General features: G+C 32.1%; 2 protein-coding genes and 1 pseudogene across 2 annotated transcripts; all 3 read left to right on the top strand.

The window, feature by feature from the left end:
- The first annotated feature begins 2,329 nt into the window (after window positions 1-2,329).
- On the top strand, window positions 2,330-7,083 carry LOC146950333 (cellulose synthase-like protein H1). The gene is made up of 9 exons (XM_085746261.1): window positions 2,330-2,868; window positions 3,415-3,733; window positions 3,880-4,005; window positions 4,271-4,378; window positions 4,472-4,684; window positions 4,776-4,893; window positions 5,241-5,425; window positions 5,539-5,889; window positions 6,311-7,083. Exons 1-9 carry the CDS (start codon window positions 2,618-2,620, stop codon window positions 6,857-6,859), a joined length of 2,220 nt encoding a protein of 739 aa, XP_085602387.1. The 5' UTR covers window positions 2,330-2,617; the 3' UTR covers window positions 6,860-7,083.
- A 6,632-nt stretch (window positions 7,084-13,715) lies between these two features.
- LOC146950332 (cellulose synthase-like protein B4) lies at window positions 13,716-17,704 on the top strand. The gene is made up of 9 exons (XM_085746260.1): window positions 13,716-14,031; window positions 14,548-14,872; window positions 14,967-15,092; window positions 15,316-15,432; window positions 15,522-15,734; window positions 15,824-15,941; window positions 16,034-16,218; window positions 16,508-16,858; window positions 17,050-17,704. Exons 1-9 carry the CDS (start codon window positions 13,766-13,768, stop codon window positions 17,596-17,598), a joined length of 2,250 nt encoding a protein of 749 aa, XP_085602386.1. The 5' UTR covers window positions 13,716-13,765; the 3' UTR covers window positions 17,599-17,704.
- Window positions 17,705-23,808: 6,104 nt separating this feature from the next.
- LOC146950331 (uncharacterized) lies at window positions 23,809-24,807 on the top strand (annotated as a pseudogene).
- The last annotated feature ends 439 nt before the right edge of the window (window positions 24,808-25,246 follow it).

Here is a 25,246-nt window from a genome sequence, read left to right as displayed (position 1 = left end):
GATCCAATCGGAGTACCAAAATATCTCCGCAAAAGGCACAATGTCCCTGTGATTACTGTACGGGCTGAATATGACATTCTCCACCGCCAGCCGATTTAGGCAGCCTCGATATTAACTCAGTGCAATATGGCCTTTATCGAAAGAAAGTGGTTGGCATGTCGGTAATGTCGTTCATAAGTCGGATTAGGGTTCCAATGATATAATTTGGTGAAGTGATCCAGAACCATGCCTATAAATGCAAACAAACAAATATTTCATCATCACATCTATATATAGACATGATCATATCACCACATTTATAAAATGTTATACATCAGACTAAATTACTACCTCAAGTAGAGACATATATCCGACAATGGAGCCCTTTGTAGGGTTCGTAGCCTCAGAAAGCTGGGTCTAGTAATTAGCCAATGTCATCCCACCCCAAGACCACTCGTGCACCCTGCTCAAATTCCTCATCCCTTTCAGCCATATCAACTTGATGTGTTTGTTGCTCTTGTTAGCGAGAATGGCTCTACCATGTCTCAATACTCTCGTGTCCCAACACTGTTCTTTTTTTTTTAAACATATTCATTACTTTTAGAGCAAAAGTATTTCATAGAGATGTATATGTTGAATGGCAATTGTACAAATGATTGAGAATCTAGGTAGCCAACTTGCTTGATAATTCAGAATAATTGTCCAATCTCATAAACACCACTAATTGAGCAGATGCAACTTCATATTAGTCACGGTCTTTGGATGCAACTTGTGTGTGGAAAAAAATCACCACTTCATGTGAGACAACATGTCATCTTATCTTATTGTGGACGTTTGGAACATTATCCTATAGAGATACAAATCGAAAAATGAAAACCATGGTTGGTCCAATAAAGATTCAAATAATGATGGGTGATCACTCATGTATACATTTTGAGAGAGAGAAAGATATAGGAGACACTTATCATAGATGTGAAATGTTAATGATGTGGTAAACAAAAAAAAATATCGATAAAATAAAGTGTTGGATAAGTGTTTAAAAATTTGGTGTATCTAAATATTGTTATTGTAAAGGTGCTGTCGACTTAAAATTTTGTTTGAAAAATATTGCAAAGGGTAATAAATGTGTTTAAAGACTCTACTTTTTTTTTTTGAGAGGTAGAGACTCTACTTTTCATGATAAATTATATTTACTAAATGGAGAATAAATATTTAGAAATTTTAAACAATTCATTAACACACTGATTAGCAAATAGTACGGTAAAAACCCAAGATCGTTTAGATGAGATGGAACGGGTCTTTTCTAGTTTAACCAAGGTCTTGGGTTCGAATCCAGCCTTGGATATGCAGAAACGTTAAAACTCTTAGGGAGAGTTTACCGCCCATTTGGGTCCCACAATGCTCGAGGGATTAATCTCCGCAGTTGCACGTGGAGGATACCCGGTTTACATCCAAAAATAGTACGGTAAAAGATAAATGCTAAGATATGCTTTTGAAAAGAAAAAAAATCTTTACAAAATGTGCTTTTGAAAAATTTGCTACTAAACTAAATAGTGTATTGAAAATTGTATATTTAATTTCTTGAAATGTTTAAATCATTTTTTAAAAAAAATCTATTTTTTATTTTCAGACAAATGTTTAAGTGCACATGATTGATATTGTGTAAGTACAACTCAAATTTTAGTTACTAGAATGTTGACATGTAGAGGACGAAGGGAGATTCAAAATTCCCCATATTTCCTACTTAGGGTTTGTTTGATTTGTAAAATGTAAGTATTGGACATAACAACACAACACATGACAAACTTTGAAGGTATTAAACAACTTTTTGTTTTGTACGATGTTTTGAGGATAAAAGATTATTTTGATATTTTAGACATCTTGTAATTGAGATAAAAAGTTGGGTTGTAGTTTAGCGATGGACAAAAAACCTAGTTTTTGTTCAATCTCCTCCCCACCAATTTGTCCGGTTCCAAAAACAATTTTCAAATCAAATACAACATAATTGAAGTTGTCATATGTTCAATCATTTATTTTTTAACAAGTCCAACGAACCCTCTGAGTATCCACATTGGAGACATCTATTTTTCAGTACTTAAATAGATCTCACATGTACACGTCGCTCATTTATGATTTTTAATAGTAGTGACTAATAGACATTCAATCCTCTTATTCAGCACCTCACACAAATTTCTTAAACATTTATAAATAATTTTATATGACTATATTTCAATATTCCAATATTAAAAAAAACACGGGTACCACTTAAGATTAAGATGCTTTATTGAGACTTTTATCTCATTAGATACTCAAAATAACATTTCTCGAGTGATGATACCTCATAAGCATCAAGTTTTAAATGAAGAGATCCTTTGTTGGGATGGTCTTAAGATGTGTTAGTTTATTTGGTAAAGAAAAATGTGTTAGTTTATTTGACAAAAAAGGACAAATAATTGATGGTTAAAATATTATATTTTCCTAGGAACTTTAATAGTACATATCCCTTAGGAGTAGCACATTCTCTTGGAACAATCATATGCAGAATGGCCAACCAAGAAATTCTCCCTCTGTATGAAAATTTCAAATATAGTAAACGTGGAAAATGCTCTTATTCTGAAGAATTTCCATCATATGCAGAATGGCCAACCAAGAAAATCTCCCTCTGTATGAAAAAATATGGATCAAACGAACATATCAAAGAGCAATAGATATCTTGATCTTACTCCTCCTATTCTCTCTTCTTTGTTACCGTATCAACAACACCTTCACAATTCCATGGTTTCTTGCTTTCTCATGTGAATCTTGGTTCACATACACTTGGATTATTCTTCTCAATACCAAATGGAGTCCTGCTGTTAACAAAACATATCCAAACCGTCTCCTTCAACGGTATGTAATATAAACTGTCGCGTCGCAATATTTGTTATTATTATAAATTGCTAACAAATGTATGTAATTGATTGATGTGACTCAATCAATAGTTATGGCGACATCAAGATTGATATCAAGAATCTTGATGTCTCAGTTTATATGTCGCAGTTTAAGCATTTTTTTTTTATTGCATTGACATCGATTTTGTATTGCAATTCTATTATGATATTTAAACAATTAAATCTAGACAATTTTCTTGACAACGTTTTAATAAAGTTCCGTAGATGATAATAGATATACCATGATCACGATCGAAGCGTATTTATCACCAAAGTGACTTCGTCGATCATTGATGTGGATGTGATTAACTACGTACATTTAGTTGAAAACTTGAAAATTATGGTTAACCATGTCCAAATTGGTGGTTAATGAGTTTTATATCCTTATCTTTAATCTGCATTAACCCCTTAAAAAGTTGTCTAAATTTGGTTGTAAAAACCATTTATCTTGCTAATTAGTTTCTCAAGTCTTGTGCTAATTTTTTGTTATTTTTTATCCTCATAGAGTACAGGAGCTTCCATGTGTGGATTTGTTTGTGACAACAGCAGATCCTGTTCTAGAACCACCAATCATCACATTGAACACTGTTTTGTCTCTGTTGGCTCTTGATTATCCAGCTAATAAGCTAGCTTGTTATGTTTCTGATGATGGCTGTTCTGTTTTTACCTTTTATGGTCTTTTGGAAGCTTCCAAATTTGCTAAGTTTTGGGTTCCTTTCTGTAAGAAGTATAATATACAAGTTAGAGCACCTTTTAGATATTTCTCTCAAGTTACCAATAGTGATGATTCACCAGAATTCAAACAAGAATGGTTACAAATGAAGGTAAGTAAAATAATATTACGCTTCAACTATTGATACATGTTATGAGATAAGTATCTAAATCTATGGTGGCATTTAGCATGCACAAGTAACAAATTTGTAGGATGGTACGTGAACCATTGATGATTCGTCTTTGTGTTTCTTTGCAGGATATGTATGACAATCTTAGCCAAAAAATGGAAGATGTGACCCGAAATTCAGCTTCATTCCAATTTGAGGGAGAATTTGCAGTATTCTCAAATACAGAAAAAAGGAATCATCCAAGTATAATTAAGGTAATAAATATTGCAGTAAAAATATCAAATGCATCTATAGAGTACATGTTTTCCTTGTTCTATAATTGAACAAATTTTAGCAGGTAGAATTTAATTTAATATATACACACATCCTAAATTCTTCCAAGTATTTCTGGTTCTTGCATTCTAAAATGTTTTGAGTGTTTGTGTCACCTCAATTAGTTCATTCCTAGTCGATATGAACCTAATTGACTCACACATGAGTTCTAACAAAACAAAAAACACTTACATTATGCGTTGACAGGTTATATTGGATGGTCATTCTGATGGATTGCCTCACTTAATCTACATATCCAGAGAGAAGAGACCAAATTATGAACACAATTACAAAGCCGGAGCTATGAATGTGTTGGTAATTTCGCTGACCAATATTATTTAGCTCTGCGAAATACTAATTCTTATGTTTCCGAGACTCATTCTTATCTTTCTTAACGGGAATTTGCAGACAAGAGTCTCTGGATTGATGACCAATGCTCCTTTTATGTTGAACGTAGACTGTGACATGGTTGTGAACAATCCCAAGATTATGCAACATGCTATTTGCATATTGATGGATTCTAAGAACGGAAAAGATGTTGCTTTTGTTCAATGTTTCCAAAAATTTTACGATGGAATAAAAGACGACCCTTTTGGAAATCAATGGGTGGCTGCATTTGAGGTTTTATCTCAACTTCAAATGCATTTCTTACTTCACTACGTACCACTTATAAATTTGTGTTTGTAAACAAATTTTGTTTTGTTTTTTGCAGTACATGATAGGGGGTATGGCAGGACTTCAAGGACCATACTATGGAGGATCAAACACCTTCCACAGAAGATATGCTATTTACGGTTTTTATCCTAATCAAATACAATATGGAAATAAAGGTCTTGCTCTCTCATAAGAAATTCACTTATTCATTATATATCTTTATTTTATCAGAATGTGATATGGACACGATTGATAAAAATGTGGTGCGTAATCTGTGTAAGTTGTGAAAGATGAAAAATTAAGTGACAGATAGAGATAGAGCGGTGTCACATATGGTGTCAAACTCGTGTTCTTTCGAATGATTTGTCCTTAACTAGAACCAGTTAACAACTTAAGCTCAATCACTTGCTTAAATTACAATATGCTTGAGTAATTATATGAGGATAGTATTAGTATTAGTATTAGTATTAATAGTTGATTCCTGTATGATACTAAAAAACTCGCTATTTTGTATCTTTACTAGGAAAATTAGCCGAGAATGTACTAATACAACAATTTGGAAGTTCAAAGGAGTTTATCAAATCAGCAACACAAGTTATAGAAGGGAGTGATTATTCTACTAATGGTATTAGTCCTTCCAATTTTATAGAGGAAGCAATCCAAGTATCTGATTGTGAATATGAATATAGCACTTGTTGGGGTAAACAGGTATATTTTTCAGTACTTGCAAAATATAAATTTTGTGAATAAGCCTTAGACTATAAAATTACACAAATTTTTAAAAAATGCATATGAAACTTGATTATCTTTTGAAACTTCAGATGGGCTGGTTATATGGATCAATATCAGAAGATGTACCAACTGGATTGAATATGCAAAGGAAAGGTTGGAGATCAGAATGTTGTACACCCGAGCCAACCGCGTTTACAGGCTGTGCTCCCGGAGGATTACTTACTACAATGATCCAACAAAAGAGATGGTCTTCAGGCCTTACAGTTGTCTTCTTTAGCAAGCATTCTCCTGTTATGGGTACCCTCTTTGGTAAAATCCAATTTAGGGCTGGCTTGTCTTATTGTTGGCTTACCAATTGGGGTCTGCGTTCGGTCTTTGAAGTTTCTTATGCAGCCCTAGTTGCATATTGCATAATCACTAACACCAGTATTTTTCCTGAGGTTAGATATTGACATTCAATTTCTAGTGCCAAGGTTAAATTAAACATTGAGCATAACAGCTGTATGCATCGACAGTATAAAAAAATTACACTCGCATTTAATCATAAAATCAGTTGGAGTTTGTTAAATGTACCTAGTTAATTGCAAGCTGGTTACAGTGAATGTAGAATACAATTTTATTTAGTGATCCTAACTAAGCTTAACCAACTTGCAAGTTGCAACTAATTATAACCAATCTCCGACTAATTTTAACAGTTTTTGGAAATAATATAACAACGGTTAGGTTCGTATTGTGATATATAATTAAACGCACGTGTAAAACTTATTTGTCGTGCATAGTCGTTAAAATCTTACTAAAGATCTCACTAATTATGAGCTTGATATACTACTTTTTTCTCCTTTTCACACTGTCTTATTCCAGGGAGCTGGGCTATGGATTACTTTGACTCTTTTTGTGATCTATACTATGCATACTCTACAAGAGTATAAAGTAAAAGGGTTTTCATTAAGATATTGGTGGAACAATCAGAGAATGGTTACAATAAGATCAACAAGTGTATGGTTTATAGGATTTTTGAGTGCCATGCTTAAGCTCTTAGGGATATCTGATACAGTCTTTGAAGTAACACAAAAGGAAAGTCCAACTTCTGGTGTTATTGGAGATGATGCAAATGCTGGTAGGTTCACATTTGATGAGTCCCCAGCTTTTGTGGTTGGCACAACCATTTTGCTTGTGCAGTTGACAGCACTTGTTATTAAGATTTTGGGGGTGCAATTAGAAGCTCATAGTGGAAATGAGTGTGGAATAGGTGAATTGATGTGTAGTGTATATCTAGTAGTTTGTTACTGGCCATTTCTGAAAGGGTTGTTTGCTAGGGGTGAGTATGGGATTCCCTTATCTACCATTTTCAAGTCAGCACTTTTTGCTTTAATTTTTGTGCACTTTTGTAGAATTACTCCTATAAGTTGATATTACTCCTGAGATTTAATGGATTTCTATGTACAAAATGGGTAACACCTTAGGTAACTATAGAATTAAATTTGTAACACCTTAGTATTTCATCGCTAATCTATGCATATTAGAAGTGTTTGACAATATGTAATAGGCATTTGGCTTGTTTGCAATGACTAGTGATGAAGATGATTCTCTACAACCTTTAATGTCTAATTGAATTGACAAAATTATTCTTATTAGAGCTATGTAATTGAAAGGAAAAAAAAGATGTACAGCAGATAGAAAGGATGGGAAACATGAAAAGGGTTTCTGAACATGGGATATGCTAATAATTTGAAGATTCTTGTTTCTTAGTCTCCTATTAATATATATAGCTAAAGATTTAGTTTTATTAATTTTAGCTATTAATTTTAAGATCAGTGTATATAGTTAACGTTGGGGTGTACCATATAAATTGTCTATTTTATTTTTTTTGAAAGAATAGAAATTGTCTATTTATAGAGACAAACAACTTTTTTTTTTAAATTTAAAATAAAATATATGCTAAACAAGTTTTCACGTTTTCAAAATAATTTTTTTTCACTACCAAAAAAAAAATCGAAAAAAAATATACCAAACAATTTTTTTCATTTTCTCTTCTGAAAAACAGTTTTAAAACATGAGAACACCAAATAATTTTATTTTTTGTTTTCTTTTTTAAAACGGTTTTTGAAAATTGATTTCGAAAATAGAATTTAAAACTAAAAATCAAAACTCATTCAATCGGGCCCTTGATTTTTTTTATTAATCTATTCTTTTTGTTTTTTTAGGGGAGGGAATTTTTAACGTGTTATTAAATTTCCTTCAAAAATCCTCCTGAGCTTAGCTCAGTTGCTATGGACAATGTATAATATATACAAGGTTCGGGGTTCAAACCCCAGCTACCACAAAAAAAAATTCCTTCAAATTTTTTTTTTCCTAAAATGTTCCTTCCGGTATTAAGAAAGTGGATTGACTACACTTAAGTCATGATAAAATATTATACCTTTCCAATTTTGCCCTTGTCTTAGAATTATAGTACATTTAAGTCATGAATGTGACTTTTGAACTCAACATGGGAATGATAAAATTGGAATGGTCGCATTTAATAGGATGATTTAATTATACTCTTGCTTACATTTGAGACCACCAATTTTTTTATTTTGTTTCTTACATTCAAGACCGGAGGGAGGTCATTGTTTTAATTTGTTTTTAAGAAAAAAATGTGATGGTCCAGTCACACACAAAATTAATGTTTCTATTTCCAACTCAAATGAAGGTGTCTAACTTAACAATATCAACATTGTCCGTTGAGTTAGACTTTAAAAAACAATTTTTTTTTTCCATGTTGATTGTCGTTAGAACAAAGATGTTTTGAAGAGTATATGATGATTGATTGAGAACCAGCATAAGCCAACTTGCTTGACACCATTAATAATAAGGGAAATGTTAAAGAGTGTCCTTAAGACATTGGTTAAGAAGATACAAATAGAAATATATTGCATTGAAAAATGGTGAAAAGATATGAATTTGAATTTTTAATAATTAAAATATTGTTAAATATATGCAAATATACTACTTTTAGTTTCATTAACCAGGGTCGTTCCTACAAAAATGGAGGCTCGGCTCTCAAATAAAAATAGGCCCCTAGTCAAAATAAAAATACAATTTTTTTAAAAGAGCAAAAAAAAAATTATAATGTTTTTTATTTTATTTTTTGAGAGAATAATTATAATGTTTGTTTTTTTTTCAGAAATAATTATAATGTTTGTTGTTAGAGCTTATTGGAAGAAGAGGAGATAGTATTTAGGATATACTAGAACTTTTACCCGTACTACCGCCCGGGTCATAGAAAATGGAGAAGCTAATATATTGTGATATGATCCATTACATAGATAATAAAAGAATTAAGAACATACAATGGTTGTTCACACATTTTGAAAAATCTCCTTATACACTACATTTGAAGTGGTGTTAATACAGTCTTCATTGTCATCTGTTAATAATATTTTTAGGACATTATAAATGTAGTAGACAAAAGCAAAATTTTATAGTACAATCCCAACTTATAATTTTAATGTCATAATTTTAAATAGAACTATAAAAGCAGATTGTGCAATTGATTCAAAATATTTTTAGCGACATTGAGCAGCAATCCATAATTTTTTAACGAAAGAGATTTTGGCAAAAACACCACACAAATTATAAATTACTGAAACAAAGCAAATGTATTTTGATTCCTATCAGTTCTGTATGTAAGTTTAAAATATCTGTCATGATTCTATATTTATGTCATTTATATTGTGCACTTAGTTTTAATGATAATTTTCCTTGTAAATTATCATACGTCAACTATCCTACTGTAAATCATCCTACCACTGCTTGTTATAGTAATATGTTTAACTCCCAAAACAACTAACATAATTATGGCCGAATAAATTAGATTGATGGTAAGTTGAATAACTTATACATAAACTATATAAGAATAGAAGAACGAAAAAATCCAAAACAATTATATATGACAGAAACAAATTTGCATAAATTGTAAATCCCTTCCTACTAGTAAAATTTGTTGCTTGTTAAAATATTTGAGGGATGTAACAAAACGTAAAAATAACAAAACCTAAAAAAATTAGGGTTAGTAGTAGGAGGGAAAATATTAGGTTTAGTTGCTACAGACTTAACAAAATTAATAAATCCTTATTTATTAATTTTGTTAAGTCTGCAACAACTTAACCTAATTTTTCCCTCCACTAATCTCTTATTAGGTTTGCAACAACTCTATCCTAAAATTTTGGCTCTAAATTTGCATCATATATGTTTTTCATTTCTCTCTCTAATAACCGTGAATTTTTTCAAAGCAAAAATTTAATAGATATCTTAATCCTTATTATTTATTAATTTTATTAGGTCTGCAACAACTTAACCTATTATTTCTGTAGATTTTTTTTTGACAAGTTGTTGTACACTTATTTAATACGTTTACAAACAGAATACCCTAATTTCCATGCAAACTCGGCTACCCTAAATAATTTGTTAGGAACCATGAACTGCATTAATTTTTTATGTTTAACTATAAAAGTAATAAATAATTTTTTTTTTTTGATTAATAAAAGTAATAAATAAAATTGATCCGTGCAACAATATAATTTTGTATTCTTTTTATCTTTTTTCCTTTATAATTTTTTTTATTATCATTTGATTCTAACATTGTATCTCTAATAATCTAATTTACGTTTATTGATCGACCCATGATCTTACGGGTTAAAGATTATTTATTGGTCTCTATTATAGTCGAGAAGACCCGTGCGTCGCACGGGTCAAAAGTCTAGTAAGGATATAAGGATATATTCGAGGGATGTAACAAAACGTAAAAATAACAAAACTTGAAAAAATTAGGGTTAGTATTAGGAGGGAAATATTAGGTTTAGTTGTTGCAGACTTAACAAAATTAATAAATAAGGATAAGAATATATTTGAGGGATGTAAAAAAACGTAACAATAACAAAACCTAAAAAAATTAGGGTTAGTAGTAGGAGGGAAAATATTAGGTTTAATTGCTGCAGACTTAACAAAATTAATAAATAAGGATATAAGGATATATTTGAGGGATGTAACAAAACGTAAAAATAACAAAACCTAAAAAAATTAGGGTTAGTATTAGGAGGGAAAATATTAGGTTTAGTTACTGCAGACTTAACAAAATTAATAAATAAGGATGTAACAAAACGTAAAAATAACAAAACCTATAAAAAAAAATTAGGGTTAGTATTATGAGGGAAAATATTAGGTTTAGTTGCTGCAGACTTAACAAAATTAATAAATAAGGATAAACCTAAAGTCCATAAAAATTAGGCAAAAAAGATGCCCTACTATGCTGGAAAAAAAAATTAAATGATAAAAAAACAAAAATCAGCTCTCACGGGAGTTGAACAAAAAAATTAAATGATGAAAAAACAAAAATCAGCTCTCACAAGAGTTGAACGAGACCAGAGTACACAAGTTCAACATCTCCACATTTTACCACTAGGACCATGACTTCCAAGATGTAAACTTTTCAATGCTATTGGTATATATTAAAATCTTTAGTGCATTATATATGTTAAAAAATATTTTGGGCCTCAAAATTGGAGAGGCCCAGCTCAATAGAACTGTTTGCACCTCCCCATGAACGGCCCTATCATTAACGAGTGTCCTTAAGATACTTGTTCGCGTAACCCTCAGAATAATTGTCTAAACTCTTTAATAAAGAGTCTTTATCACCACTAATTGAATAACATATACAACCGCATACTAGTCAAAGTCTTGAGATAGGATGTTGAAAAGGAAGTGTTCTAGCACTTCTCTTTAGTGATTTAGACACTTTATTTCAACATACTCACACATTTGAGAAAAGATAAAGAGAAAAAATAAATTAATAAGTTTTTAAAATAATCAAAAAAAATTATTTATACGTTCAAATCGTGTGTCAAATACTTGTGATTATTTGAGTTCCACATAATTCGAAGGATTAATATTTGCAGTTGCGTGCGGTGGATACTAGTTTACACATAAAATACTTATGTAGTACTCTCTCACATGTCATCTCAATGGGACATTGGTCATTTGAAAATTTATTTTCTGAGGCCTATATAGTTCAAAACAAGAGACAAAAATTTAAGTCGGTACGGTGGATAAAGATTCAATTAATATGGTATGAGCATGATATTTGCTATAAAAAAAAAAGTATACAATACTCTACCCGAAAACTAAAATATACAATAAAGAGAACAACTGAATAATGGATAAAAATATACTGTTTGAGTGCTAAGGTTATCTCTAGATAACTTTTATTTCCATTTTTTTTAAATGTTATTTTTAATACCAACTAAGGAATGATTGATAGATTAAAATATGGGTCCAAGATAATTTACAAATTTAATGTATGAAAAAATGATTTTTTAAGTTTCAATGTGTTAAATAAACAAATTCTAAGATAAAAAAATTTCCTTGGACTTCTTAAAAAGTATCTTAAGGGCACTTACTAAGGAAATAATTTACAAATTTAATGTATGAAAAGTTGATTTTTTAAGTTCGTGTTGAATACATAAATCCTAAGATAATTTTTTTTGTCTTGACTTCTTAAAAAGTACTCACTCCGTCCCGTAATAAATTATCCATTTGAAAATGTGTAATTTTGACCTATCTTACTTTTGTCATATTTTTCTACTAATATACAAAGATAAATAATATCATATAAGATGTCGTTAGATTTGTCTCGATGAGTATTTTCAAAATATCTAATTTTCATAATTTTTTCTAATATATTATTCAAGATATTTAAGCTCAAAATTATGCATTGACATACGTAATAAGGTCAACTGTGTCAAGTATTATGGGACGGAGGAGGTATCTTAAGGGCACTTATTAAGGAAATAATTTACAAATTTAATATATGAAAAATTGTTTTTTTAAAGTTCCAATGTGTTGAATACACAAATCCCAAGATAAAATTTATTCTTTGAATCTGTTTCATAATGAATGTCATTTTAGTCAAGAAAATTTGTTTCAAAATGAATGTCACCTTACATTTTGAATACAACTTTAATTTTTTTCTTCCAACTTTACCCTCATTAAAATACTCCAACTTTTCTCTCTCACAATTTCCAATACAACTTTAATTTTGTTTTTTCTTATAAAGTAAGGGTAGTTTAGTAAGAGTGTTATGTCTAATTATTACTTTTTAATCAGTGTATCAAAACCTTAAACGACACTCATTTTGAAATGGATGGAGTATCTCAAGGGCACTTACTAAGGAAATTATTTACAAATTTAATGTATGAAAAGTTGTTTTTTTTAAGTTCTAATGTGTTGAATACACAAATCCCAAGATAAAATTTATTTTGTGGTCTTCTTAAAAAGTATCTTAAAGGCACTTAATAAGGAAATAATCTACAAATTTAATGTATTTTAAGTTCCAATGTGTTGAATACACAAATCTCAAAATAAAATTTCTTTTCTGAACTTCTTAAAAAGTATCTTAAGGGCACTCTAAGGAAATAATTTACAAATTTGTTGTATGAAAAATTGATTTTTTTTAAGTTCCAATATGTTGAATACACAAATTCCAAGATTGTTACAAAAAAAAAATACACAAATTCCAAGTTAAAATTTCTTCTTTTTTTTAAGTTCCAATGTGTTGAAAAGTTGAATTTTTAATTTCCACTGTATTTAAGAAGGCGCTCGTCATTTGCCTTTCATGCAAAACATCAAGTGTCACTTGCATGCACCACAACATGTGTTATTTATACACTACACCATGTGTGCATCATGCACCTTTACTACTTGTCATCACATGCAACCTTCCATTTTGTCAAATGTATCTTGGTCATGTGCCAATGGCTGGACCCCACAATTTGACCATTAATATCTTTAATTATAAGTAAAAAATTATAAAAATTTAATATTTTGAAAATATTTGTTGAGATAAATCAAACAACATCTTACAAGTTAATATTTGTATTTATATATTAGTTAAAGGGAAATGTTAACTTGTGCCCTCAAGGCACAAGTTAATGATTCAAATATAGAAAAAACTTATTGGAATGTGTGCATTGCATTTAATATTTAACTTTTTAATCATTTAAAAGCACAAAATTTTATAGGAAGTTTCTTCTTTTAGGTTTCTTAATATGTGCCCTAAGGGCACAAGTTAACACTGCCCTTAGTTAAAATGTATGGTCAAAGTAAGTCATGTCAATAATGCACATTGCAAAAATGCAAGATGTATTTTGAACGTTAGTATTTCCCCTTTAGAATATTATCTTCTATGATAGTAGCATATATAGCAGTAGCACACTCTCCAAAGAATCTCAAATATAATAATCTTGCTCTTATTCTACTTTGCTTTCTATCATCTGCAGAATGGTCAACCAAGAAAATCTTCCTCTCTATGAAAAAATTTGGATTAAACGCACACTTCAAAGAGCAATAGACCTCTTGATTTTAATCCTTTTATTTTCTCTTCTTTGTTACCGTATTTTCTTCTCCATCAGCAACAAAACCTTCACACTGCCATGGTTTCTTGCTTTCTCATGTGAATCTTGGTTCACTTATACTTGGATTGTGGTTCTCAACACCAAATGGAGTCCTGCTGTTACCAAAACATATCCAAACCGTCTTCTTCAACGGTATGTAATATAAACTGTCACGTCGCAATATTTGATATTCTTGGAAGTTACTGTCTTTACTCTGTGTATGTAATTGATGCAACTCAATCAAGAGTTGCAGCGACATCAAGATCGATATCAAAATTAATCTTGATGTTGCAGTTTATGCTGCAGTGGCGGTTAACAACATTTCCATGAAGTCTTGCACTGATTTCGTTACAACATGATAAGTGTTCAGTTCAAGTATGTAGTTAAGATGCTTAATGGATATATGAGGTGTCAAAATTGATTAACCACTAAATAACACTTGAAAATAATGGTTACCACTTTCGAGTTCGTAGTTAATGAAATTATCTTGAAGATGCTTAATGATTTTTGTCATCTGATATATCCATTAACTAACTATTGAATGTAATTACCTACTTATTTTAACTTATTCAAACTATACCAACCACTTAAAAAGTTTTCGCAAACTATTTCTCTTGCTAATTAGTCTCTCAAGGTTTGTGCTTATTTTTTTATTTTTTTTCCTACTAGAGTACCTGAGAATGAGCTTCCGCGTGTGGATTTGTTTGTGACAACAGCAGATCCTGTACTTGAACCACCAATCATCACATTGAACACTGTTTTGTCTCTATTGGCTCTTGATTATCCAGCTAATAAGCTAGCTTGTTATGTTTCTGATGATGGCTGTTCTGTTTTTACTTTCTATGGTCTTTTGGAAGCTTCCAAATTTGCTAAGTTTTGGGTACCTTTCTGTAAGAAGTATAATATACAAGTTAGAGCACCTTTTAGATATTTTTCTGAAGTTACCAATAGTGAAGATTCACCAGAATTTAAACAAGAATGGTTAAAAATGAAGGTAAGTAAAATAATATTACCCTGCAATGATTGATATACATGTTATGAGTTATGACATAAGAAGTATAATGGTTTGTCTTTTGTGTTTGTTGCAGGATATGTATGACAATCTTAGCCACAAAATTGAAGATGTGACGCTAAATTCAACTTCATTCCAATTTGAGGGAGAATATGCGGTGTTCTTAAATACAGAAAAAAGAAATCATCCAAGTATAGTTAAGGTACTAACTAATATAGTAAAAAATATTCATGCATCTATATACTACATGTAATCCTTGTTTTTCGGGGAGGTTGACTGTCGTGACCGACAAGAGAGACCAGGACACCGCAGTTTCACCAAAATTTCTAGACATATCTAAGTTCGTTCATTCCTAGTCGATGTAGGACCAAGTACTCATGCTTGAATTCGAACAAACCTAAAAGACTAACATTACACGTTGGCAGGTTATATTGGAGAACAATGATGGTCTTTCTGATGGATTGCCTCACTTAGTCTACATATCTAGAGAGAAGAGACCAAAGTATGAACACAATTACAAAGCAGGAGCTATGAATGTGTTGGTAATTTTTCTGACTAATATCTAGCATTGCGAAATTCTAATTTTATTTTTGTGGGATCCATGCTTATCTTTCTCAATTGAAATTCGTAGACAAGAGTCTCAGGATTGATGACCAATGCGCCTTTTATGTTGAACGTAGACTGTGACATGGTTGTGAACAATGCCAAGATTATTCAACATGCTATGTGCATTTTGATGGATTCTAAAAATGGAAAAGATGTTGCATTTGTTCAATGTTTTCAACAATTTTATGATGGAATTAAAGATGACCCTTTTGGAAATCAATGGGTGGCTTCGTTTGAGGTTTCTTCACATCTTCAAATGCATCTCTCACTTTACCTCTTACAATTTAGTGTTTATAAATGTTTTATGTTTTGTTTTGCTTTATGCAGTACATAATAAAGGGCATGGGAGGACTTCAAGGACCTTTCTATGGAGGAACAAACACCTTCCATAGAAGAAATGCTATATATGGTCTTTATCCTGATGAAATTCAATATGGAAGAAAAGGTCACTTATTCATTCCATATCTTAGTCAGTTACTATTAATAGTTGATTCCTATATGATACTAAAAAAACTCACTATTTTGTATCTTTATTAGGAAAAATAACAGAAAAGATATTAATACAGCAATTTGGAAGCTCAAGAGAGTTTGTCAAATCAGTAACACATGCTTTTGAAGGGAGTGATAATTCAATTGATGGTATCAGTCCTTCCATTCTTCTTGATAAAGCAATCCAAGTATCTGATTGTGGATATGAATATGGCACTTGTTGGGGTAAACAGGTAAGTTACATAAACAAATTTATTTTTCACACAAACTATTTGCAAAATTTATTTTTTGTTAATGAGAACAGGAGACATGCATTGTCAATGTAAACTATTTGTACGCTGACGTCCAATGAGTCCAATGAGAATCAAACATTTTGCAGTTAATTTTAAATTGAAGTCATAGAGTTGGCTTGTGTTGTCATATCATGAACTCCCGTTAAATGTCGGTGTAAAACTATTTTATATTGTCGATGCATCTCCATTAAACTTTGTTAATTAACTTTGAGGATTTTGGAAACTTCAGATGGGCTGGTTATATGGATCAATATCAGAGGATGTACCAACTGAATTGAACATGCAAAGAAAAGGTTGGAGATCAGAATGTTGTACACCGGAGCCAACCGCCTTCATGGGCTGCGCTCCCGGAGGATTACTTACTACAATGATCCAACAAAAGAGATGGTCTTCAGGCCTCACAGTTGTCTTCTTTAGCAAGCATTCTCCTGTTATGGGTACCCTCTTTGGTAAAATCCAATTTAGGGCTGGCTTGTCTTATTGTTGGCTTACCAATTGGGGTCTGCGTTCGGTCTTTGAAGTTTCTTATGCAGCCCTAGTTGCATATTGCATAATCACCAACACCAGTATCTTTCCTAAGGTTAGATTTTCGCATTAAATTTCTAGTAGCAAGTTGAATTAAATATTGAGGGTTTTTTGCATTAGTCTATTGGAGCCTATCTACTAGCATACGTACTTGTGAGACTATTTGTCAGATATAATTGGACGCACGTGTAAAACTTTGTGTTGTACAATCGTTAATTTTGTTCACCTTTCGCTGTCTTATTCCAGGGACTTGGGCTATGGATTCCTTTAACTCTTTTTGTGATCTATACTATACATACACTACAAGAATATCTATCAAAAGGATTATCATTAAGATTTTGGTGGAACAATCAGAGAATGATTACAATAAGATCAACAAGTGTATGGTTTATTGGATTTTTGAGTGGCATGATTAAGCTCTTAGGGATATCTGATACAATCTTTGAAGTAACACAAAAGGAAAGTCCAACTTCTGGTGCTGCTGAAGATGATGCAAATGCTGGTAGGTTCACATTTGATGAGTCCCCAGCTTTTGTGGTTGGCACAACCATTTTGCTTGTGCAATTTACAGCACTTGTTGTTAAGATTTTGGGGGTGCAATTAGCAGCTCATAGTGGGAATGGATGTGAACTAGGTGAGTTAATGTGTAGTGTGTATCTAGTAGTATGTTATTGGCCATTTTTGAAAGGGTTGTTTGCTAGGGGAAAATATGGGATTCCTTTATCTACCATTTTCAAGTCAGCACTTCTTACATTTATTTTTGTGCACTTCAGTAGAATTTCTGTTGTAAGTTGATAGTAGTATTAGTCTTGAGATTAATGGATTTCTGTGTACAGTTTGTTCAAATTTTTCTCAGAACCTTATGTACTTTTTATTTACTATTACTCCATTGGTCTTAAAATAAGTGTATCATTTAAACAAAGAAAAAACCTCTCAAAGAAAGTTTCTATATCTTAACAATGTTTTTCCTTGACTTATTAGCTATATTTTATATCCTACTTATGTATTTCGTTCATATCTTAAGTAGTAAGTACACAACCTAATTGGACTGAACTACTTGACACAATGTGTAACACCTTACCTAACTATAGAAACTTACATAAACCATTTAAAATTTAAATACTTTACAAGTTTATATATTTGTTCTTAAACACTTACATACCCCTCTTGGAGATGAATGAAAAGAGTATTAGGTGAAACCTCTCATGGGCATAGGCGGGTCACGGTCCACCCAAACCCTAAAAAAATTATTTTTACTAGGTATGTATACACATATTATAGAATGAAGTTGAATATTATATATTACTAGTCCATTGACCCGTGCGGGTAATCGAATCAATCAATATCATGAAGTTTATATAATATACCACACATTTATTTATACATTAAGTTTATATAATATACCTTATCATCAACCAATATCATGTTCATGAAGATGATACCGTCTGGATTTTCCTTATCACGGATCAGCCATATATGGGCCACACGTACAATCAACTTCAAATCCTTCTTTCCACCTGTCACAGCTGAAATGGGGGTGAAATGTTTGCCATCTTAGCAAGTGCAAGAAATAGTTATATTTGCTTAAAGAACTGAATAGTTGTATTCTCACAAATAAGTGGTATTTAAATAGGTAATTGGCAAGTTGAATTTGAAAGTTTTAAATGTGAATTACCATAGTCTTCTATTGGTAATAATTACTATTCATTGCAGCCATAAAAGCAATTACTGCATATTGCTTTGTAGTACTTTGAGCCCTTAAAAAACAAACAACAATAATGAGCAATAGTAATTGATTAGCATAATGCTTGCACAATGCTTGATAATGCCTTTTGACCCGTAATGCATAATTACTATTCATTATATACCGATTTCAATTTGGTTTATTAATTTAACATCTATTCATGACCTGAAATAACGATTAACAATAATGAGCAATAAGTTTCTTTTATTCACAATGAACTATCATTAATCAATTTCATAAATATATGAAATTTGACTTTGTTACATGGAGGACAGTCAAATTAAATTTCTAATTCGATTTTTGCGATAACTACGTCATAATTGCTTTAAATAGGTAGTAATTGGTAGAGCAATTAGTGCATACTGCATAAAAGCAATTAAAAGCAATTCCTATACGAAAATATGCACCTAAAACGGTTCTGCAATCAAGTCTTATACGAAAAGCAATTAAAAGTAATTAGTTATAGCAATTAAAAGCAATTCCTATACGAAAAACAATAAAAGCAATTAGTGCATACTACATAAAAGCAATTAACCTTGATATGTATTAATTTTTTTAAATAAGTACGTGATAATCTTTCTTTTCCTCTTCATGAAATGAAACGTCATTAAGTTCTATAAATATCATTACTTTTTTCTTTTATTCGATTAGCACTACTAACCTTTTCCATTTCGTATGAGCAATAAGTTTCTTTTATTCACAATGATGTTAACGATTAGCAATAATGAGCAATAAGTTTCTATTATTCACAATCAAATATCATTAATTAATCAATTTCATAAATTTTTGAAATTAATTTGAATTGTTACATGGATGACAGTCAAATTAGTAATTCGATTTCTGTAATAACTACGTGCTAATCTCTCTTTCACTCTTCCTGAAATGTCATTAAGTTCCATAAATATCATTACTGTTTACTTTTATTCGATTAGCAATACTAACCTCTTTTATTTCGTATGAGCAATAAGTTTTTTTAAGTCACAATGATGTTAACGATTAGCAATAATGAGCAATAAGTTTCTTTTATTCACAATGAAACATCATTAATCAATTTCATAAATATTTGAAATTTGACCTGTTACATGTATGACAGTCAAATTTAAATACGATTAGCAATAGCATAAATACCATAAATCCAGAAGTGACATCAAAATCAGTTAAATACTTCTCCCACCAAAATCAGAGACAAATGTTTTTGGCAACATAAGTGCACCCTGGAAAACATATACATCCGAAATTTGTAAGCGACAAAAATGATCAAATGAACTTTTAATTTGAATTGTTTACATTTATAAAAACACAGTATTAGTAGTCTTGCACTCACATCTGTTACATGGAACTCAAGTCGAAGAGTTCTATATTGAACTCGCAATCTGTTAACAAACTTGTCCAAATCCGTTATAGGATTTGGATCTAATGGAGCTGAAAAAGATCAAAGATTCAAAGAAATTAGTGCAAGCTGAAAAATATAAATGAACAACACATAAGAGATCAAGAAAGAAGATGAAACATTATACCCTTTAAGCAGTGCACTGCTAAGAGAGTTAATGCATCACTTTCCATTGTTAAGTCTAAACTGTTTTGATGTAAAAATGATGGTAGGAGTGGATAATTGGTATGCAATCGTTAATGTTGAAAGTTCTCAAGTTAACATGAGAAGAGGATATGGTTTAAAAGTTTGTAGGGGGTTGTTAATCGAATTGGCATTAACTACGTTTTCAATTGCCATTAAAAGTGTGTTATTCGTTTTCAATTGCATTAAAAGTGTGTTATTCGTTTTCAATTAGCATTAACTAAGTTATATGAGAGAAAATGAGGAGTTTGAGAATATAGATTGAATCAACGGGTGAGATTAGATTAGCATGTTTAAGAGGGAAAAATACTAGGGATTAGGGCAAATTAGGGCAACATGTTTGCTAACCAAGTCTAACTTTTATAATAAAGGATATGTTACCTTTACAAATGAAGATTGTATAGTGTGTGTCCTAACGGTTAATTTGAAAGATGTCATGTCCCGTGTCCCAAATTTGAATCTTGCATAGCACTGTTTTTAATTTCTAATGCATTTAAAAAAATTATTCAATAAAATCATCCAGGGAGTCAAACCAACGCAAACCGAGATTCACAAAGATTTCCTAGCCGCCAAAGCAAAAGGTGGAATTTAGTATGGAAAAGTGGAGTTTTTTCCCACCATGGGAAAGTTGATTATGTCCATTAGATTAAATGAGGAACATATTTTTATCTTACTCTCTCAACGAAAATATATATGATTGGCAATTGAATTTTTATCTTACTCTCTCAACGAAAATATATATGATTGGCAATCACTAATTTTATCTTCCAAAATTAGTGATTGGCAATTGAATGTTTAATATATATGATCATTAAAATACTATAAGCAACAGGCTATGCCCTCTTTTTTGTACAAAAAAAAATTATAAGCAATACTACATCGTTGGGAGAGTTGATAACACAATTCTTAAGGAGGAAAATTCGAGTTCGATTTCGGTAGTTGCTCGGATCAGAAGGCATAAGTAAAAAAAAATTGAATGTTATATTGTGGACTAAAGGATTAATTCCATTAAAAACCTAACATGAAATACCTTAGACCCCTACTAATGGTTCAAGATCCTAATGAAAGTGCGGTTAACAAAAATATCACTTAAAATGAGTGATCCTAATTAAAGTCGGGTTAACAAAAATATCATAAACTAAAGTAGTGTTCGACTGTCTTTTCTTCTTTGACTCAACTCCCATGCAAGTTGGGATTTCTATTTGTGGATGTTCTACGAAATTTTCCACTAAAGAATCTTTGAAGGATATACATAGTACTCCTATATATACAACAAACAATTGCACCATAATGTCAATAACGTCATTTGTCACACATATTAATGGACCTAATTAATTAGATATGGTCCAGGGTGAGAGCAGCATTTACTCAATTGTCACCTCAATTATATTACCAAAGGCCAAAACATGCACGTTTGCTTTTGGCGGAAGCATGCACATTAATTACGTCAGATTAGTTTTGTACGGATGTGCTAGTGTAGTCAGTAGTGTCGTGATGAACTAATGTTGAAACTCACATGATCTTCAACCATAAAAAGTTTTAGTTATCCTTAAAAAAAAAAAAAAATTAGTTATGTTAGTGCAAGCTTGTTTCAAAATTATGCATAAAATGAAATAGTCATTAGCTTTTAAATAAAATTATTCATAATGGCTTTGTTTTCAAACGTTGAGTACTTAAAAGATCTTTCTTTTTTTCGAAATGAAAGAAAAAAAACTAAAAGCCTCTAGGAATGCTACAACTCTAAGATAAGCTAAAAGAGAAACAAGTTTTTACCTAACATGCAAGAGTAAAATAATCTTGCATCATGCATAAGTGTTCTTTTTACTATTTAATCGATAAGTCACATCATATTTTATTTAACCTAATGGCGGTATCCAATAGTAAAAACTAACTTGTACATGTTACAAGACTTATCGCATCTGTGCATCATAGAATTGGCCTACAAACAACACTACGAGCACACAAAAAAAAAACCTAAACTCAGAGGGAATATGAAGGTCAAAATTACCTTTGATAAGACCAAACATTACACATGGATGATGAACTCTACACTCATTCGAGATGATATAACTGCAGTCAAAGAATCAGATTCAATGAAAATTGATGTATACACATGTGGTTTGGCTGAGAAACACGAGTAAAAGACGAAAATACCCCTCGGTAGTTAACTACCGAGGAAAATTAAAACCGGCTGCAGTTAACTCCCGAGGAAAACCTCGGCAGTTAATTGCCGAAGCGTGCTGAACATAGGCAGAAACAGAAACATCAGTTTTCCAGTTTCTAAATTCCTCAAAAAATATCAAACTTCTCTCAAATTCGTCCAATTTCCATTTTCACGATTTGCAAGCAATCATCTCCACATTATCACAAGTAAGTAGCATTAATCAATGTAATCTTAATGTTAGTTTGTTTAGGTTAAGTTTTTTTAAAAAAATTGAGTAGTTTGCATGTGGTTAGGGTTGATGTATGAATTGAAATTTTGATGATTGCATGTAGTTTATAATTGAATGTAGTTGTTGTGAATGTTGTTTGAATGAGTTTTAAGTACAATGTGGTTTTAAATGGTGTCAAATGAACACAATTTGAATATGTTTGAAACTTTGCACACAAAGTGTTTGACAAAATGCCCAAATGAGAATTGTATTGATTTTTTAGTTAGTTTATGTACTTAGAGATAAATGTAGTTGATGGAAATGATGTTTAGATTATGTTTAAGTTGAATGCGGTTTTGAATGGTATTTATTATATGTTATGAATATTGTTTAGAATGTGATGTGAATGGTGTTTACATTTTATGGTAATTTTCTTTGTTCAATGATGTTTATTTGTTAAAATTTTGTGTAGATATGTCTAATCAAGGGCCACCGATTGATTCATCTAAGATGATTGGTGGTAGGCGTGCGATGACTCAAAGTCACCGGAAGGAGAGGCAAAGCGGGCACAACCCAAAGAGGGGAAGAGGTCAGAGGGGGGATGGTTCAGGGACTTCTCAGGCTTCTGAGGCTACTCAGGCTACACAGCCTGAAGATTCGCAAGTGGTTGACCCGACCCAGGAGGTGGAGTACCTGAATTATTAGGATCAGGTACACCACGATGTGACTGATGGTGGGTATGACCAGGATCATATACCAGATGATGATGACATTGCAGCAACGGCTGCCCCAACAGTGTTACCTTTGGAGCCCCCCTTTCCTGGAGGACCGGAAAATATATCTCTGCTGCACTCTTATGCCAAGCATGTGGCATTGCCGCTTTGGTATAATTCAGATAACGTAAGTTTTATTTTTAATTATCTTAAATTATCATATGCAACACAAATTAATGTTTTAATTTTTTTATGTGTTTTTGTTTAATTCTTTTCTTTATGTTTAATTATTTTCTTTATATTTTTTTTTTTATTTCAACTTTTATTCTTTTCTTTATGATTAATTTAAAATATGTGCGGCAAATTAAATTTGTGATTTTTATTTTTGCATTTGTTAAGTTTTATTTTGTTTAGTTAAATGTTTACATTGTTTAAACTATGTTTATTTTTCTATTATTTCAGGTTCGTAAGGCGCGTGTTGTAAAACCGATTAATCATGGGGCTAAGATTTTGAGTCTCGGACGTCCAAACGACAATCAGAGATGGTTTTGGGATCCGCTTAGGGAGAGCGGGTTGCATGATTTGGTTTACATGGGCTACGCCATTGTGCCTCATGCTTTGCGAGAGGGGTTGACGTATCGGTCATTGCTTGATCGTATTCAGTTTGATGACGTTACCTGGATGTCGTACGAAGAGCACATGGAGATCTAGGCATTTAAGGAGGTTTTCTGGTATTCAGGCTGGATTATGTGCGGTGTTCGTAGGGTGTATTGTCACTTGCCCGAGAGGGTTTTGAGGCAGTACGGATACGTCCAAAGCGTCCCTAGACATCCGACGGATGTTGTAGAGCTGCCACCGCCTCAGATTGTGAAGGCATTTGTTGACTTCCGCACTCAAACGCTTAAGGAGCCTGATTGGGGTGAGCCGACAGGAGAGCAGACATGGCGTATGAGGGACGGCTATGTGTTATAGTACACTAAGGTGTCTCACCCTCAGATTTTGCCACCTCTTCCAAGAGATCTTCCGATGCCAGCAAATGAGGAGCAAATCATTGCAGAGCAGTGGGATCGGTACGAGGCGAGAAGCTCGCTTGATACCTATGACATGGTTAGCGGCGTTGTTGCCTACGCTGATGCGCAGATGGGCCAGGTGGAGGTCATGACCCCTCAGCAATGGTTTCAGGCCATGAGCCATGTTAGGGAGCAGATCGCGCCGATATTGGCCAGGAGGCGAAGCCAGAGGCCGAGGAGGCGACAACAGCAACAGGACCAGGACCAACAATAGGATTACTTGTAGTTCGTTTTTTAGGACTTGTTTTTTAGTTTTGGTATTTTGATGACTTTGGTTTGTATGTTCGTATTTTGACAACATTAGTTATCATTGGGATATTTTACTTTCTTTAATGGTAAAAATGTTGGTTTAATTAAGTTGTGCATTTACGCCAATTTTGTTTTGTGATTTGAACCATTGTGTGTAAAAAAAACAGGTCAATATGTTGTGTTTTGTGTTTGAAACACATTACAAGATTAGAAAATGAAGCTATTGCCTCTGCATTGGCTTCAGGACGCATCAGCTGTTTACTGCCGAGGAAAACATCGGTAGTTAACTGTCGAGGAAATCCTCGGTAGTTAACTGCAGCTGGTTTAATTATCCCTCGGCAATTAACTACCGAGGGGTATTTTCGTCTTTTACATGTGTTTCTCAGCCTTTGCATATGTGTCAACAGCAATTTTCAGATTCAACTTCAATAATAATCATGAGGCCTTTGTCCTTCAACCCAAGGGTGGATCCACCATAGGACAATGTGTGGCTATAGTCACATGATTTTTACCCAATTTTTTTTCTTCTTGTATACTAGGTCTCAAACAATTGATCATATACTATATATATGTGTATAATATGCTAAAAGATTCTTTATCTTTATATGGTCCAGCAGTAGGGGTTCCTTCTATCAACACACTCGGCTTGGGTTCAACTCCCATCGCGATTTTGCTGCATTCTTTTTAATGTATTAATTTAAAAGAGCTAATCATAAATTTTA

The sequence above is a fragment of the Medicago sativa genome, chromosome 2, assembly GCF_051527215.1.
Source record: "Medicago sativa cultivar Bolivia chromosome 2, Bolivia_mono, whole genome shotgun sequence".
Classification (NCBI taxonomy): domain Eukaryota; kingdom Viridiplantae; phylum Streptophyta; class Magnoliopsida; order Fabales; family Fabaceae; genus Medicago; species Medicago sativa.
Note: the sequence above shows the minus strand (reverse complement) of the source record. Positions and strands in the feature narration are given on the sequence as shown.